This window comes from Gossypium hirsutum, chromosome A08, assembly GCF_007990345.1.
Source record: "Gossypium hirsutum isolate 1008001.06 chromosome A08, Gossypium_hirsutum_v2.1, whole genome shotgun sequence".
In the NCBI taxonomy this organism is placed as follows: domain Eukaryota; kingdom Viridiplantae; phylum Streptophyta; class Magnoliopsida; order Malvales; family Malvaceae; genus Gossypium; species Gossypium hirsutum.
The window spans coordinates 114582043-114598375 of NC_053431.1; the positions used below are offsets into that span (position 1 = coordinate 114582043).

General features: G+C 32.3%; 1 protein-coding gene and 1 pseudogene across 7 annotated transcripts; both read left to right on the forward strand.

Annotated features, from left to right (window-relative positions):
• The first annotated feature begins 7772 nt into the window (after positions 1 to 7772).
• On the forward strand, positions 7773 to 10850 carry LOC107934066 (2-oxoglutarate-Fe(II) type oxidoreductase hxnY-like; annotated as a pseudogene).
• A 1546-nt stretch (positions 10851 to 12396) lies between these two features.
• Positions 12397 to 15587, forward strand: LOC107934057 (2-oxoglutarate-Fe(II) type oxidoreductase hxnY). 7 transcript variants are annotated; one of them, XM_016866403.2, is made up of 11 exons: positions 12397 to 12664; positions 12852 to 13044; positions 13295 to 13360; positions 13466 to 13517; positions 13740 to 13867; positions 14016 to 14116; positions 14192 to 14253; positions 14328 to 14384; positions 14486 to 14531; positions 14801 to 14880; positions 15228 to 15587. In XM_016866403.2, the coding sequence occupies exons 1-11, from the start codon at positions 12587 to 12589 to the stop codon at positions 15289 to 15291; spliced, it is 927 nt and encodes a 308-aa protein (XP_016721892.2). In that variant the 5' UTR covers positions 12397 to 12586; the 3' UTR covers positions 15292 to 15587. The 7 variants fall into 7 exon arrangements, with proteins under 7 accessions (XP_016721892.2, XP_016721895.2, XP_016721893.2 ...); XM_016866406.2 differs by having other exon boundaries at positions 12478 to 12664; positions 14195 to 14253; XM_016866401.2 differs by having other exon boundaries at positions 12506 to 12664; positions 12849 to 13044.
• The last annotated feature ends 746 nt before the right edge of the window (positions 15588 to 16333 follow it).

Here is a 16333-nt window from a genome sequence, read left to right on the forward strand (position 1 = left end):
ATGGATGATTATGTCTTTTTCACCTTTGTGGTATCGAGGTAAGTTCGTATGGTAACAATAATGCAATATCATGCTTGAATTAAAATTCTTTATTGTTATGGCATTAAGTGTATGGCCTAAAATATTAGAAGTTTGTATGAAAGTAATGCTCAAATTTCATTATGATGTGCTTAATACTTGATATTGTACAAAATGTTGATGTATGCCTCTATTGGAATTGACTTGTGAGGATTCAATGAAAATGTGATGATATGTGTGTTAGTATAAGACCATGTCCGGGACATGGCATCGACACTAACATGAAACCTTGTATAAGACCATATCCGAGATATGGCAACGATATGTGGATCCATGTAAGACCATGTGGGGGACATAGCCTTGGGCATTCTATTTGGCATATGATAATTCCGAACATCCTTTAGCATCCCAAGTATTCAACGGGTAATGAAATGGATGATGTGATGAAAGCCCTAAGGAGGGCATGTTAAAGAAAGTATGATTATATACTTAATACGATTTGGTACAGGTATATACTTGAGTTATGTTACAAGTTGTACAAGTATGTACACTAAGCTTAAGAGTAACTTAGCCTTGATAGATTTGAGTTACTGCAGTAGTGTAACTTTGAAAATACACTAAAAATAGTGGAAAATGAGTTAGAAGCTAAATAAAATATGAGAATAAATCTTATTGAGTCTAGTTTCGTATAAAAGAAACCGTGTAAGCAAAAGAATTTCCTATAATGAGATATTTGAAGTTGCATGGGATAGAGTCAGAATGACTTCGAGATCCCCTACTCTGATTTTAGAAAATCATTATAAATTGTACAAAAATATTTACGAGTTATGATTTATATGATTAGAATCCTTAATGATTCTAGTTTCCATAAAAATAGACGAGAACATTATTCGAGTCCTAAGATATGAGATAATTGAACTTTAATGCAAAAGGGTCTAAACTGTCAGACAGTGAATCTGGTGTAACTTTGAGGAATAAACTGTACTAATTGGCTAAGATAAAAATTCTGGAAATTTTATGGTAGAAATTTATATGAGTCTAGTTTCAGAGAAAATTAACGGAACTTAATTTGGAGTTTCGTAGATCCAATTATAAATAATTTAGTGACTATTACTCAAGAAGACAGCTTGTTGTGAACTTGAGAATATGTTGTAAACATTGATAAAACATGTTAATGAGTTATTTATTGTTTTCATATGAACTTACTAAGCGTAAAGCTTGCCCCCTTTCTTTCCCATGTTCCCTAGGGTTGTCAGGTTAGCTCGAGTTGGAGGCCGTCAGAGATATTATCACACTGTCGAGTTAATGCTATCGGCGTAAGTAAATCCTAGTGTTTCGAGTCTATGGCATGTATAGGGTTTTAACGTTGAGTATGTGATATTATGATTTAGCCAAAGGTGTTGGCTTGTATTGATAAAGTGTTGTAGCCATGTGGGTTGGCCTATGTTGGCTAATGATGTTGTGGGCCTAAATGTTTATTCATATATATGTATGATACTATCTTTTGTGATGTGGCTTATAGCATGTATGCCTAGAGATTGAAATGAGATTCATTGATGAGTTAGTAACTGATGCAAGATTAGGTGATTGGTAAATAATTAATAATGCATCATGAATGGTTTGTGGAAATGATTATGCATGCTTAGTGATGGACATGAGGTTTGTGATGTAATGATAGTTATGACTAGTATGTGGTAATGATGTGAGCAAATTCTATGATATTTATTGCATAAGAAATTGATTTGAGCATAACATGTTTGTATATGTTTAAGAGCTCATTTATGCCATGTTGTATGTTATTGGATAAGTATGTGTGCACATATTGTGAGGGTGACAAATGGCTTGGAAATAGCCTTGTAATTGTCCACATGGGTAGACACACGGGCGTGTGCCTTAGTCGTGTGGTTTTGGCAGAATGTCTAGGTTTTTAGACACGGGTTTGGGACACGGGCGTGTCCCTAGCACACGGGCGTGTACTCTATACCCACACGGGCTTGTGAAGCCTTGATGCAAGAGATTTTCTAAGTTTTTCATGAGTTCTTGGTTGGGTCCCGAACCACCCCGGATGTATGTTTTGGGCCTCGTAAGCCCGTATATGGGACAGATTGCATGTGAAAAGAAAAGTTTTTAAATTGATCAAAATTTTACGGCCCGGTTTTTGTGTGATTGATTGAGTTTAAGTCAGGTAATACCTCGAACCCTGTCCCGGCGTTGGATATGGGCGAGGGGTGTTACATTTCAAGTGTTGTTCGAGAACTCACCAAAATAACTTTCCTAAGAGCTAAGATGCCGAGAGCCTCACACTAACCGTTTGGTCCCTCCAACTCTTTGCTAGCTAACATCCAAGCATGATAATTAGAGAGGAAAAAGGGTTGTTATCATAATATGAACCCAACATTACAGCCATTAAAGAGTTTAAGTTAAGCAAAGAGGGCTTCATGTCATTGTTAATTCATGGTTCTACATCCTACCATTTCAATTTACAATATTTTGATATAGAGAAGAGATGCAAGAGTCTACCATGCTTGAAACTTTACTTGAATACTCTAATCACTTAATTTCTCCCACCGTGTACCCAAACATACCTTAGTTCCTCCATATTAACCACCCAAAAAAACATTTCTTACTTATTTCTTTCTCCCTTGGTTTGTCTGTGATGTGTGTTTTCCATGCTAACTAAAATTTACGACAAAGACAAGCACACCTATCGAACAATAATATAACTACGGTGAGTTGTGATATCGTATCTACGAAAACTAAAAGTATTAGTAATTACCGTTTTCTAATTATTTAGCTAATAAATTGGAGTGATGTGCTTTAAACTAAAATTACTAAACTAATTTACTAAGAACTCAACAGAGATGAAATAGGAAAAATAATTGAAGATAACCAATGAGAGAGACAATACTCACTAAACTTCACCTATTATTTTGAATCTGAATTAAACGATCCCTAAATTATGTTAATATCTCTTTTGAGAGTAAGAACAGCCGACTCTAGGTTGATAATTGAAATTTCTTTCTAATTAAAACCCCTATCGTCGCATTAACTCGATGTATGGATTCCCCTATTAGATTTTATTCTAATCCAGTAGATTTATGTCATCCTATTTCTAGGATTGCATGCAACTCCACTCAATTATGCTAGATCTACTCTTAAACAGGGGCTTTTCTTCCACTGACTTAAGCACATTAAACATGAATTAATATCCCAGAAATTTTAAAACAAGGGATAAACATACATAATTAAGAACAAGAATCAAGTATTTATTGCATAAAATAAAAAATAAATAATAGATTTCATCTTCCTTAAGTATATATCTAGGAAATTAGTTCATAATCTTGAATAAAAACATCTCAAAGTTAGAAAAACCATAAAAACAAAGAAACTCATAAAAATTTCAAAAGAAATTAAAAGGAGGTCTTCGATCTTGATAGAAATCTGCTTTAGAGTTGGCTCCAAATGGTCTTCGAGTGTTTTCTTCGATCTTCTCTGATGGCTCCAATATCTATTCTTATATTTGACATTTATAGACTTTAGAATGCTCAGAAAGCTTAAAAATTATATTTTTTCGCGTGTTTGGGAAGCAATGTGCAAAATCGGCATGGGCTAACACATAGGCATGTGTCTAGCCCGTGTGGCTCTTGAAATCTGCTCTTTTTCTCTTATTTTTGCTCCTTCTACTCACAAATGCTCACCTAAATATAAGAACATAAATTAAAAGGATTAAGAGCATCAAATTCACCGATTTGCATAAATATTCATCCAAAAACACATTTAAAAATAATATTAAAATATATTAAATTTATTATTTATTAGTCCGCCACCCACTCCCACTCACAATTCTCCCCTACACGTTAAATAAAATTAAAGATAGCTTCAAGTCAAAAGAAACAATTTGGCCAACATTAATTGAAATAGCCGGTCACCCACTTCCACTAGCCTAATTAAACTATTTTTTATGATTATAATGTATTTAGTCATATCTAAGCAATCCCACTGCTAACCTATGTCATTATTACCCATCCAACCCCCCCTTCTAAAATTTTTACTATCTGGTTACATAATAACCGTTAGATAAACAAGCTCCCACCATGTAGTTCACTGAGCATTGAGCTCAATTCCTTATCCTCACATCTAGTACGGGTGAGTTTGGATGAGTTATTGAGTATTGAGCTCAATTCCTTATCCTCACATCTAGTACGGGTGAGTTTGGATGAGTTATTGAGCGTGGTGCAATGCAATACGTTTAGTTTATTTTTTTGTCTTACATCGCTAAAATATTTTATATCACCGCCACTATTATTTTCACACTAACCATAAATAAACATACCACTCATTCAAATTCACCCTAAATCTATAAAAGAAAATTACAGAATTAAATCAAATTTTAAAACCAACATATATCCTCCCTTTTTTAGCTTCCTCATTGTGAAATGAAATATATTAAATATCTTCGGAATAAGTTTATAATTTAAATAAATGTATATAAAAGGTGTTCTACGAAGACCTTCCCAATCCCGTTACAATCCAAATTTTAACATCATAAAAAAAATCATTACTCGGTTTAAACCAAATTACAAAGGTATACTAACACCTAACTTTAAAGGTCCAAAATTTGGGTGTGACAGATGTTGTGGAGGATGATATGGCAATCGTTGAAGGTAAACCTATTTGCTGCTCACCAACTCAAAGTTACAAAAATTCATCAAATTGTCGTAGTGGCTCCAAATTTTATTTTTTTCCATGTTCCGGTTCGTTTTAACGTAGTGCTCGGACTAAGGCTCAAAGACTGCTTTTAACTATTAAAATGCACTATTTGATACCTAAATAATTGTTAAACAAGTTGATATTAATAGCCAAATCTCTTTTACTGTTTGAAAATCGAGATGACATGGAAATGATAAAAAAAACCCAGCTCAAACATTCAACTGTTTGAATTTTTTTAATTGGAGTTGAATCTTTAATCAATCAATAAAAATAATAACACTAAAAATTCCTTTTCAATATTAATAAGTAGTGAGAAGAAGTAAGAGTAGACTTATTCTCAAAAATTTGGATTTCCCAATTTCACATTTTATCTTTGTAGGAGTGTATGGAAAGTGTAAATTAAGAACCTTACATTAGAATTTTGGTCGTGAGTGGTTATAATTTAAATTGATAAGAGAAGAAAAAAAAAAAAGAAGAGAATGTAACGCTTCGAAAATTGTTTAATTATAGAAATAGTGAAAAAATCGAGAAATTATCCTCGATAAAGTAAAATAAAGGAATAAAGAAATAAAAGTTATAAAAAGTGAAAATTTAGCTAATGTCAAAGAAAATTTTGATGGAGAATGATGCATTAATTTAAAGTGGGGACTAAATCATAAACATATGAAAAGTTTTGTGACCCAAATATAAATATTTAAAATTTAAAGGGTTAAAGTGTAAATATAAAAATTTAAAGGGTTAATAGTGTAAATATATTAAGAGTGGAAGGTTCTTAAAATAAGGAAAATGGATGAATAAGGACCAAATTGAATAAGTGGAGAATTAGGAAGGAATAAATCATAATTTTACTAAATTAAGTGATTATTCAAAAATGAAATTTTAAAAAATCATAAAGGACAAAATAGTCAATTAACAAGAGAGAAGAGTCTAATAATTATGTTGGTGTTATTTAATGGATAAAATAATATTTTATAAATATTTTATTTAAATATTTATTAATATTTTATTAATTTAATATTTGTATAAGAAGGGAGAAAGGCAATCATCTTTCCCCATGCATATTACGTTCGTGGAAGAGGAGAAGGAAAGAAAACTTTGCTTTCTTTGCAATTTAGTCATTCTCCATGAAATCTCACTTTTTCACTTAATTCAGTTAAAATTTTTCATAACCACCCAAAAGAAGAAGTAAAGTAGAAACACTAGAGAGTTAGAATACTATCTTGGAAGCAAGAAATTGGAATTTAAAGTGAAGAAAGTGAAGAGATTAAAAGATATAAGGTAGCGGTTCAAGAATTTTACTTGATTTTATTTTATTTCCAGTATAGAGTATGTTAAATAGTTGGATTAAATATGTTTGTGCAAATATTATGCATGAAATCAAATTAGTATATTAAAGTAGTAGGAAGAATGATCAAATTGTAAAGTAAACAAAATAAGTTATGTGAAGTGGAATATTAATATGAGGTTACAAACGATGCATGTTGAAATAATGATTAGATCAAAAGTGATGGTGTTGATTACGGGTGAAGCCATAAAATGTTTTAGTAAGGACCAAAATTAAAATTTAATTTTTAATAGTATATATTTTTATCATTTTTAAATGATTAAATCAATTTTTTATAATTTTTAAGGGGGCAAAGTATAATTTTACATTTACTAATTTAAATTTTCTAAAAGATTTAAATAAATAATTTTCTATTTTTGGGGGTGAGGCCTCTGCCAGCCCCCTAGATACACCACTGGTGTTGATATTGGTAGTCAAAGCTCTTTTGCCAATCATTAGTGAAGAAGTTATGTTTTGGGTACTTTTATTGTCTGAAAATTAAGATGTTGACAGGGAAATGATTAAAAAAAACCTTATCTCAAAAATTGTACAGTTTGAATTTTTTGGTTTGGAGTTGAATTTATAAGTGGTGGGAAGAAATAAAAGTGGATTTATTTGGGTTGTCCAATTTCGCGTTTTATCTTTACAGAAATGTATGGAAAGTATAAATTAAGAATCTTACATTAAAATTATTGGCAATCATCCATACTTTGGAAAGACAAAGATATGGGTAACAAAATTTTGGCACTAGAAATATGAGATTTAAGGCACCAAGAGTGGGATTGAGATTTGACATGAGATAATTGCAAATTTTAGTCTCTAATTGTATAGTGACTTTGCTAGTTGCTCCCTGTACCTCCACTGTAAATAGGCCTAACCATTTCTCATTTTCTATCAACCCACATTTACCATTATTTACTTAAGGCATTTTTCTCTCTCTTTGTAAATCTTCACTTGTATTTTAGAGTGAAATATATTTGGTAGTGCCCGATGACGTAAGCAAAATTTGCTGAACCTCGTTAAAATTCTAGTGTTCTTTATTGTATTATTTTGCATATTTTGTAAGTATGATTGTAGTGATTTATTGTGCTATTAAATTACGATAGAGGGATATTCTGGCTAGAAAAGACCTAGTATTTAAGCGATTCTTGTGATCTACCTCTTTTTCCTGGGAATTAAACTTAGTGTGATTTTTTAGTACAATAATTTTAGTGTGATTTTTTAGTACAATAATTTTACTCTTGTACACGCTTCCGCACAACAATAATTTTGGTCAACCATTAGTGAGTAGTTATAATTTGAATCGATAAAAGAAGGAAAAAAAAAAGAATAGGAGCTTCAAGAACCAGATTGGTTTAACTAATCAAATTGGGAGTCACTTAAAGTATTAATTCATAATAAAAAGTTGGGCTTGTTAATCCACGAATTAGTATGAATTTATTGAATGTACTGTTGAATTGATTCAAAGAATTGATCTATCTAACAATTGGACTGATTTTTTCATTTTTAATATTTTTAAAATTTTTATAATTTTTTTAATAATTTATTTAATTAAGCCCGAAATAAATAGATTAAAAATTAATAATCCAATTAGATTGATTACGTAATCAGATCTAAAAACTTTGAATGCGATATTAGTGTTTTGACATAATACGTATAAAAAATTTGTCATTTTTCATTTGATTTAACAATTATATTTAAAAAATAAAAAAATAAAAAAAAGAATAAAAATGGACCAAATTGGGGTACAGGATTGAATTTCAAAGCGAAGTGAACAGCAGAAACCACGAAACAAAGAAAAATGTCTAACGCCCTTCAACTTCCGATCATTGACTTGGCCTCACCAGATCGCTTCTCCACCGCCAACTCTATCCGTAAGGTTCGTCTTTTTATTTCTTCTTTACCCTTTTGCTTTACCAATATTCAATCTTTAGGCAGTTTCAGTTCGGGTCTATTGATTGTAATATAAAGACACTGGTTTTAGAACCAAAGCAATCTCTTTTGCATGCAATTTGTAACTCTTTCCAAAAGAAAAAAAAAAAGATTTTAAACTTACGGGTTTTAAGCAGGCATGCATTGACTACGGTTTCTTTTACCTCGTGAATCATGGGGTCGATGAAGAATTGATTAAGAAAGTTTTTGAGCAGAGTAGCAACTTCTTTTCATTCCCAATTGAAGAGAAGATGAAGTTAGCTATCAAGAATCACAGAGGCTATACAGCACTTTATGCTGAAAAACTTGATACTACTTTAACTACCAAAGGTATTTCTATCTATTTTAATTATTTGAACTTCCCTTTTCCTTTTCCTTTTTTAATGTCTAACATTCTTCTTAAGTTGCATGTTCAATGACTATATCAACGAGTTTGATTTGAGATGCTAATACGTTTTTTCAAGATTCTCCAATACACCCATTTCAGTAGCGTTAAATTTCTTTCCAAATTCCTTCTGGTTTTCTGTAAAGATTTGAGGTCAGATTGATCACTTTCGATTGCTTGAACAACAGGTGACTCTAAAGAAACTTTCTATGTTGGTCCACTAGCTGATGGCCTCAATCAATGGTCTTTAGAAGGTATGTATGGTTATCTTATTATACAAAACATCTTGTAGTAGTTTCTTCATATAAGAAGTTTAATTGAGTTATACTCAAGATGTCGTTTTGTCTTGGAAATTGCAGAAGATCTACCGTCTTGGAGAAGCACAATGGAGACTTATCATCAAAAAGTGCTGTGAGTCCCTGCTATTAATTCACATATTGGTATTTATGGTTTCTGCAAAGAGTTTCTATTATAAATTTATAGATATACTCAACCTTTTTATATATTCCTTTGTCATCCCAGTTCATAACTTACTTTTAAGTTCTGAATTCAACTCTATCTTGCTTGGAAAACTATACAATGAGATTCAGCTACCTGTGAAAGGTTTAAGTGGTGCTACATTTGCTTCCTCAGGTCTGCTGGGACTAAATTACTCTCCTTAATTGCCCTGTCCCTTAAATTAGATGAAAATTTCTTTGGGAAAGTGGGTGCCCTTAATGAACCATTAGGATTTATTCGTTATTACATTATCCAGGCTCAGGTATGGTAACACTACTTGGCTTCTTTATATTTGTTGAAGTCTTTGATTGATGTGAAGTTTTTATGGAGCACTTGTATCTAAAGCTTTCCATTGGAGTGAAAAAATATTTAGATAGAAAAGATGATGTGCCACTTAATGCTGATGTTAGGGGACTTGGACTCTTCAAGTGAAGAAATATATGGTGCTTCTGCTCATTCAGATTATGGAATGATCACTCTTCTGATGACGGATGGTGTTCCGGGGCTTCAGGTATGTTCCTTGTTAAAAACATGCAAACCTTAAATTTTTTATTTCGACCCAACATCTGTTTCACCTTTCTGAAAGCAGATTTGCAGGGAGAAATCCAAACAACCTCAGGTTTGGGAGGATGTGCCAAGCATAAGTGGGTGAGTATTAGTGATGGCAGATTGTACATATCATCATTGAAACAAAAGTACTGAACATTGGATGTGAACCTGTAGGGCATTCGTTGTTAACATTGGGGACATGATGGAGAGGTGGACCAATTGTTTGTTCAGGTTGTTTGTTATCGCAAAGCTTTCAATGCTTTTCTTGGAGCGCTTGTAAAACAATAACGTCAGCTTCTTTGTATCTCTAATTCTGTGTCATGCATTTGCAGGTCAACACTGCATAGAGTGCTGCCACCTAGACAAGAACGTTACTCCGTAATGATTCACCCTTTTGCTGTTTATGCATAACAGTTCCATTTTTTTGGAAAGTTCAATTATGTTAGGAAATAGGAGCAGTTTGTTGAATGTCCTTTCCACTTCGAAATCTTCATGTCAAATGATATTATCTGTTCATAAACTGATTATTTGATGAGGGTGCAAAAGATTGAAATTTATTCACTAGTCATTGCACATTGTTTATTCTATACCTCTTCAACTGAAGAGGGGGGACTCTCTATTCTATAATTGTTTTGCAAACATTTCAGGTGGCATTCTTCATGGATCCTGGTAAAGACTGTATCGTGGAATGTTTGGAAAGCTGTTGCAGTGAGGCTTGCCCGCCAAGGTATTGATTCAACTGGTGATTTCTATTTTTATGATTCAATTAAAGTTAAAACAACCTATCAAATAGAACATCGATTCAACTGGTGTTTTGTTAACTACAACAGAAAGAAGAGTAAGACCTACCTTCTCTTGCTCTTTTATATTTCCTGCTATATTGCACAGACTCTGGTATGTTTTGATTTTTTCTATGTTCTTTTTCCCACAACCGGAAGGTCCTTGAATGGTTATATCCCCATAACAATGTCCAAATATGAATCCTTAAAGAAAAATATTAAATCAGAGCAACATGAATTGGGTATATGTTTATGATCAGTGACAGAGTTGATACGTTTTGATGGTTACATGCAGATTCCCACCCATAAAAGCATCGGACTACCTGGAAGAGCGCTTTAGACTTACATATGTCAAGTAGTTGAAGTTATGCATCATTCCAAGCTCACTTGTGCTGAAGGAATTGCAAACATTGTTGATTTGGCTTGTTATATATTTTTATCTATATATATTGGTACCAAGTTCATTGCAATTTGGTTTGAGTTGCGTATTGAATATGTGTAAAAGGAGATTTGATTCTAAGAATCTTGGTGGTGTTGAGGATAAAATGGCAGAAGTTGAAGAAGATTGTTATGGACAAATCCCATTTGCTGTTCACCATGTGAAAACGAGGAATGGAATTATATTTATAAAATGAAAAGTCATCCATTTTAGTCACTGATAAGTAGAAGGTGTTCATATTGCAACTTTGTATGCATGAAATTATTGCTATCAACAATTTTTTGGCAACTGCTAAACCAAATTCATTTCTTTTGAGCAAAAACAAGGGTGCTTTTATTATTTGAAAATTATGGATTTAATCTTAATAATTTTATGGAAATTTTTCTCCAGTGGAATCAAATCTTTAAAAAAATAAAATAAAATAAAAACTCCCCCATTTATTCTAAAATCTAGTTGTGTCAGCTAATTAAGTTTATATGGTAGGTAAGAAAAATCAAGGTGTCTCAATCTAGTTCAGTTGATTGTAAGAAAAGTATAAAGGAGGTGTGGCAAACAATAAAATTTTCAAAACTACAATTAATTAGGACCAAAAAAAGGAATTAAATTCCTTCATTTTTCGTGGTTAACAGATGATAAAGGATGGCGGCCGTTGATATGGGTTGCCGTGCATGATGGCCCCTTTGTTTCAACGATGTGATTAGATTTGTACACGTGCCTTCTCTTTGAGCCAGACAGACAAAGACATTGGACAACGTTTTGTGTTTACATTTCTTTTAGGCCAGGCTAGGTGTCCTTTATGATCCTGTAACAATCTCTAAAAATATTAGAGAGTTAGAATACTATTTTAGAAGTAAAAAATTAAAATTTAAAGGGACGAAAGTGATAAGATTAAAGATACAAGGTAAGTAGTTTAAGAATTTTACTTGATTTTATTTTATTTTCGGTACAGAGTATGTTAAATAGTTGGATTAAATATGTTTGTGTAAATATTATGCATGAAATCAAATTAGTATATTAAAGTAATAGAAATAATGATCAAATTGTAAAGTAAACAAAATAAGTTATGTGAAGTGGAATACTAATGAGATTACAAACGATGCATGTTGAAATAATGATTAGATTAAAAGTGATGGTGTTGATTACGGGTGAAGTCAGAGAATTTTTTTAGTCGGGACTAAAATTAAATTTTAACTTTTAACAATTTATATATTTATTATTTTTTAAAGGATTAAATTAAATTTTTATACTTTTTAAAGGGGTAGAGTATAATTTTACTTTTACTAATTTAAATTTTCTAAAGGACTTTAATGAATAATTTTTTATTTTTGGGGTGAGGCCCTGCAAATTTTGGGGTGGGAACAAATAGAAGTAGATTTATTCGAGTTGTCCAATTTTACGATTTATTTTTAAAAAGTGTATAAAAAGTACATTAAAATTTTAGTGAACCATTAGTGAGTGATTATAATTTGAATCGATAAGAGAAGAAAAAAAAAAGAAAAGAATGGGAGCTTGAAGAACTAGATTAGCTTAACTAATCAAATTTGGAGTCATTTAAAGTATTAATTCATAAAAAAAGTCTGACTTGCTGATTCACTGAATTTATTAATTTACTGTTAAATTGATTCAACTAGTAATTCGACTGATTTTTTTATTTTTAATATTTTTTAAATTTTTATAATTTTTATAATTTTTTAATAATTTATTTAATTAAATCCGAAATAAATAGATTAAAAATTCATAATGTAATCAGATTGATTACGTATCAAAATCTAAAAACTATGAATGCGATATTAATGTTTTGACATAATACATATAAAAAAAATTGTCATTTTTCAATTGATTTAACAGTTATATTTAAAAAATAAAAAAATAAGAATAAAAATGGACCAAATTGGGGTACAGGATTGAATTTCAAAGCGAAGTGAACAGCAGAAACCACGAAACAAAGAAAAATGTCTAACGCCCTTCAACTTCCGATCATTGACTTGGCATCACCAGATCGCTTCTCCACCGCCAACTCTATCCGTAAGGTTCGTCTTTTTATTTCTTCTTTACCCTTTTACTTTGCCAATATTCAATCTTTAGGCAGTTTCAGTTCGGGTCTATTGATTGTAATATAAAGACACTGGTTTTAGAACCAAAGCAATCTCTTTTCCATGCAATTTGTAACTCTTTCCAAAAGAAAAAAAAGTTTTTAAACTTATGGGTTTTTAGCAGGCATGCATTGACCACGGTTTCTTTTACCTCGTGAATCATGGGGTCGATGAAGAATTGGTTAAGAAAGTTTTTGAGCAGAGTAGCAACTTCTTTTCATTCCCAATTGAAGAGAAGATGAAGTTAGCTATCAAGAATCACAGAGGTTATACAGCACTTTATGCTGAAAAACTTGATACTACTTTAACTACCAAAGGTATTTCTATCTATTTTAATTATTTAAACTTCCCTTTTCCTTTTCCTTTTTTTAATGTTTAACATTCTTCCTAAGTTGCATGTTCAATGACTATTTATCAACGACTTTGATTTGAGATGCTAGAGGGTTTATTCAAGATTTTCCAATACACCCATTTCAGTAGCGAAATTTTTCTTTCCTAATTCCTTTCTGGTTTACTGTAAAGATCATTTGAGGTCAGATTGATCACTTTCGATTGCTTGAACAACAGGTGACTCTAAAGAAACTTTCTATCTTGGTCCACTAGCTGATGGCCTCAATCAATGGCCTTTAGAAGGTATGTATGATTATCTTATTATACAAAACATCTTGTAGTAGTTTCTTCATATAAGAAGTTTAATTGAGTTATACTCAAGATGTTGTTTTGTCTTGGAAATTGCAGAAGATCTACCATCTTGGAGAAGCGCAATGGAGACTTATCATCAAAAAGTGCTGTGAGTCCCTGCTATTAGTTCACATATTGGTATTTATGGTTTCTGCAAAGAGTTTCTATTATAAATTTATAGATATACTCAACCTTTTTCTAGATTCCTTTGTCATCCCAGTTCATAACTTACTTTGAAGTTCTGAATTCAACTCTATCTTGCTTGGAAAACTATACAATGACAGTCAGCCACCTGTGAAAGGTTTAAGTGGTGCTACATTTGCTTCCTTAGGTCTGCTGGGACTAAATTACTCTCCTTAATTGCCCTGTCCCTTAAATTAGATGAAGACTTCTTCTGGAAAGTGGGTGCCCTTAATGAACAAGTAGGAGTTATTCGTTTATTACATTATCCAGGCTCAGGTATGGTAACACTACTTGGCTTCTTTATATTTGTTGAAATCTTTGATTGATATGAAGTTTTTATGGAGCACTTGTATCTAAAGCTTTCCATTGGAGTGAAGAAATATATAGATAGAAAAGATGATGTGCCTCTTAATTTTGATGTTAGGGGACTCGGACTCTTCAAGTGAAGAAATATATGGTGCTTCTGCTCATTCAGATTATGGAATGATCACTCTTCTGATGACGGATGGTGTTCCGGGGCTTCAGGTATGTTCCTTGTTAAAAACATGCGAACCTCAAATTTTTTATCTCGACCCAACATCAGTTTCACCTTTCTGAAAGCAGATTTGCAGGGAGAAATCCAAACAACCACAGGTTTGGGAGGATGTGCCAAGCATAAGTGGGTGAGTATTAGTGATGGCAGATTGTACATATCATCATTAAAACAAAAGTACCTAAATTGGATGTGAACCTGTAGGGCATTCATTGTTAACATTGGGGACATGATGGAGAGGTGGACCAATTGTTTGTTCAGGTTGTTTGTTATCGCAAAGCTTTCGATGCTTTTCTTGGAGGGCTTGTAAAACAATAATGTCAGCTTCTTTGTATCTCTAATACTGTGTCATGCATTTGCAGGTCAACACTGCATAGAGTGCTGCCACCTAGACAAGAACGTTACTCCGTAATGATTCACCCTTTTGCTGTTTATGCAGAACAGTTCCATTTTTTTGGAAAGTTCAACTATGTTAGGAAATAGGAACAGTTTGTTGAATGTCCTTTTGATTTCGAAATCTTCATGTTGAATGATATTATCTGTTCATAATCTGATTATTTGATGAGGGTGCAAAAGATTGAAATGTATTCACCAGTCATTGCACATTGTTTATTCTATACCTCTTCAATTGAAGAGGGGGGACTTTCTATTCTATAATTATTTTGCAAACATTTCAGGTGGCATTCTTCATGGATCCTGGTAAAGACTGTATCGTGGAATGTTTGGAAAGCTGTTGCAGTGAGGCTTGCCCGCCAAGGTATTGATTCAACCGGTGATTTCTATTTTTATGATTTGATTAAAGTTAAAACAACCTATCAAATAGAACATCGATTCAACTGGTGTTCTGTTAAACTACAACAGAAAGAAGAGTCAGACCTACCTTCTCTTGCTCTTTTATATTTCCTGCTATATTGCTCAAGACTGGTATGTTTTGATTTTTTCTATGTTCTTTTTCCCACAACCGGAAGGTCCTTGAATGGTTATATCCCCATAGCAATGTCCAAATATGAATACTTAAAGAAAACTATTAAATCAGAGCAACATGAATTGGGTATATGTTTATGATCAGTGACAGAGTTGATACGTTTTGATGGTTACATGCAGATTCCCACCCATAAAAGCATCGGACTACCTGGAAGAGCGCTTTAGACTTACATCTGTCAAGTAGTTGAAGTTATGCATCATTCCAAGCTCACTTGTGCTGAAGGAATTGCAAACATTGTTGATTTGGCTTGTTATATATTTTTATCTATATATATTGGTACCAAGTTCATTGCAATTTGGTTTGAGTTGCGTATTGAATATGTGTAAAAGGAGATTTGATTCTAAGAATCTTGGTGGTGTTGAGGATAAAATGGCAGAAGTTGAAGAAGATTGTTATGGACAAATCCCATTTGCTGTTCACCATGTGAAAACGAGGAATGGAATTATATTTATAAAATGAAAAGTCATCCATTTTAGTCACTGATAAGTAGGTGTTCATATTGCAACTTTGTATGCATGAAATTATTGCTATCAACAATTTTTTGGCAACTGCTAAACCAATTTCATTTTCTTTTGAACAAAAACAAGGGTGCTTTTATTGTTTGAAAATTATGGATTTAACCTTAATAATTTTATGGAAATTTTTCTCCAGTGGAATCAAATCTTTAAAAAAATAAAATAAAATAAAAACTCCTCCATTTATTCTAAAATCTAGTTGTGTCAGCTAATGAAGTTTATATGGTGGGTAAGAAAAATCAAGGTGTCTCAATCTAGTTCAGTTGATTGTAAGAAAAGTATAAAGGAGGTGTGGTCAAACAATAAAATTTTCAAAACTACAATTAATTAGGACCAAAAAAAAGGGAATAAATTCCTTCATTTTTCGTGGTTAATAGATGATAAAGGATGGCGGCCGTTGATATGGGTTGCCGTGCATGATGTCCCCTTTGTTTCAACGATGTGATTAGATTTATACACGTGCCTTCTCTTTGAGCCAGACAGACAAAGACATTGGACAACGTTTTGTCTTTACATTTCTTTTAGGCCAGGCTAGGTGTCCTTTATGATCCTGTCACAATCTCTAATCTAACAACCTTTTTCTTTTCTTTTTTAAATAGATTTACTCACTGTTTTTAATTTTCTTTTTCTTTTTCTTTTTTAAAGCGAGAATATATTCTAAACAGCATTTTTTCGGCCTTTTTATTTTTAAATTTAGGTTTTACGCTAGC

What these genes read in the sequence shown, in the direction of transcription:
- LOC107934057 (XM_016866401.2), top strand. Translation starts at nt 12,587, where the DNA reads ATGTCTAACGCCCTTCAACTTCCGATCATTGACTTGGCATCACCAGAT. An exon ending in ATTACATTATCCAGGCTCAG is followed by an intron (nt 13,868 to 14,015) that starts GTATGGTAACAC and finishes TTTTGATGTTAG; the next exon opens with GGGACTCGGACTCTTCAAGT. An exon ending in CTAGACAAGAACGTTACTCC is followed by an intron (nt 14,532 to 14,800) that starts GTAATGATTCAC and finishes CAAACATTTCAG; the next exon opens with GTGGCATTCTTCATGGATCC.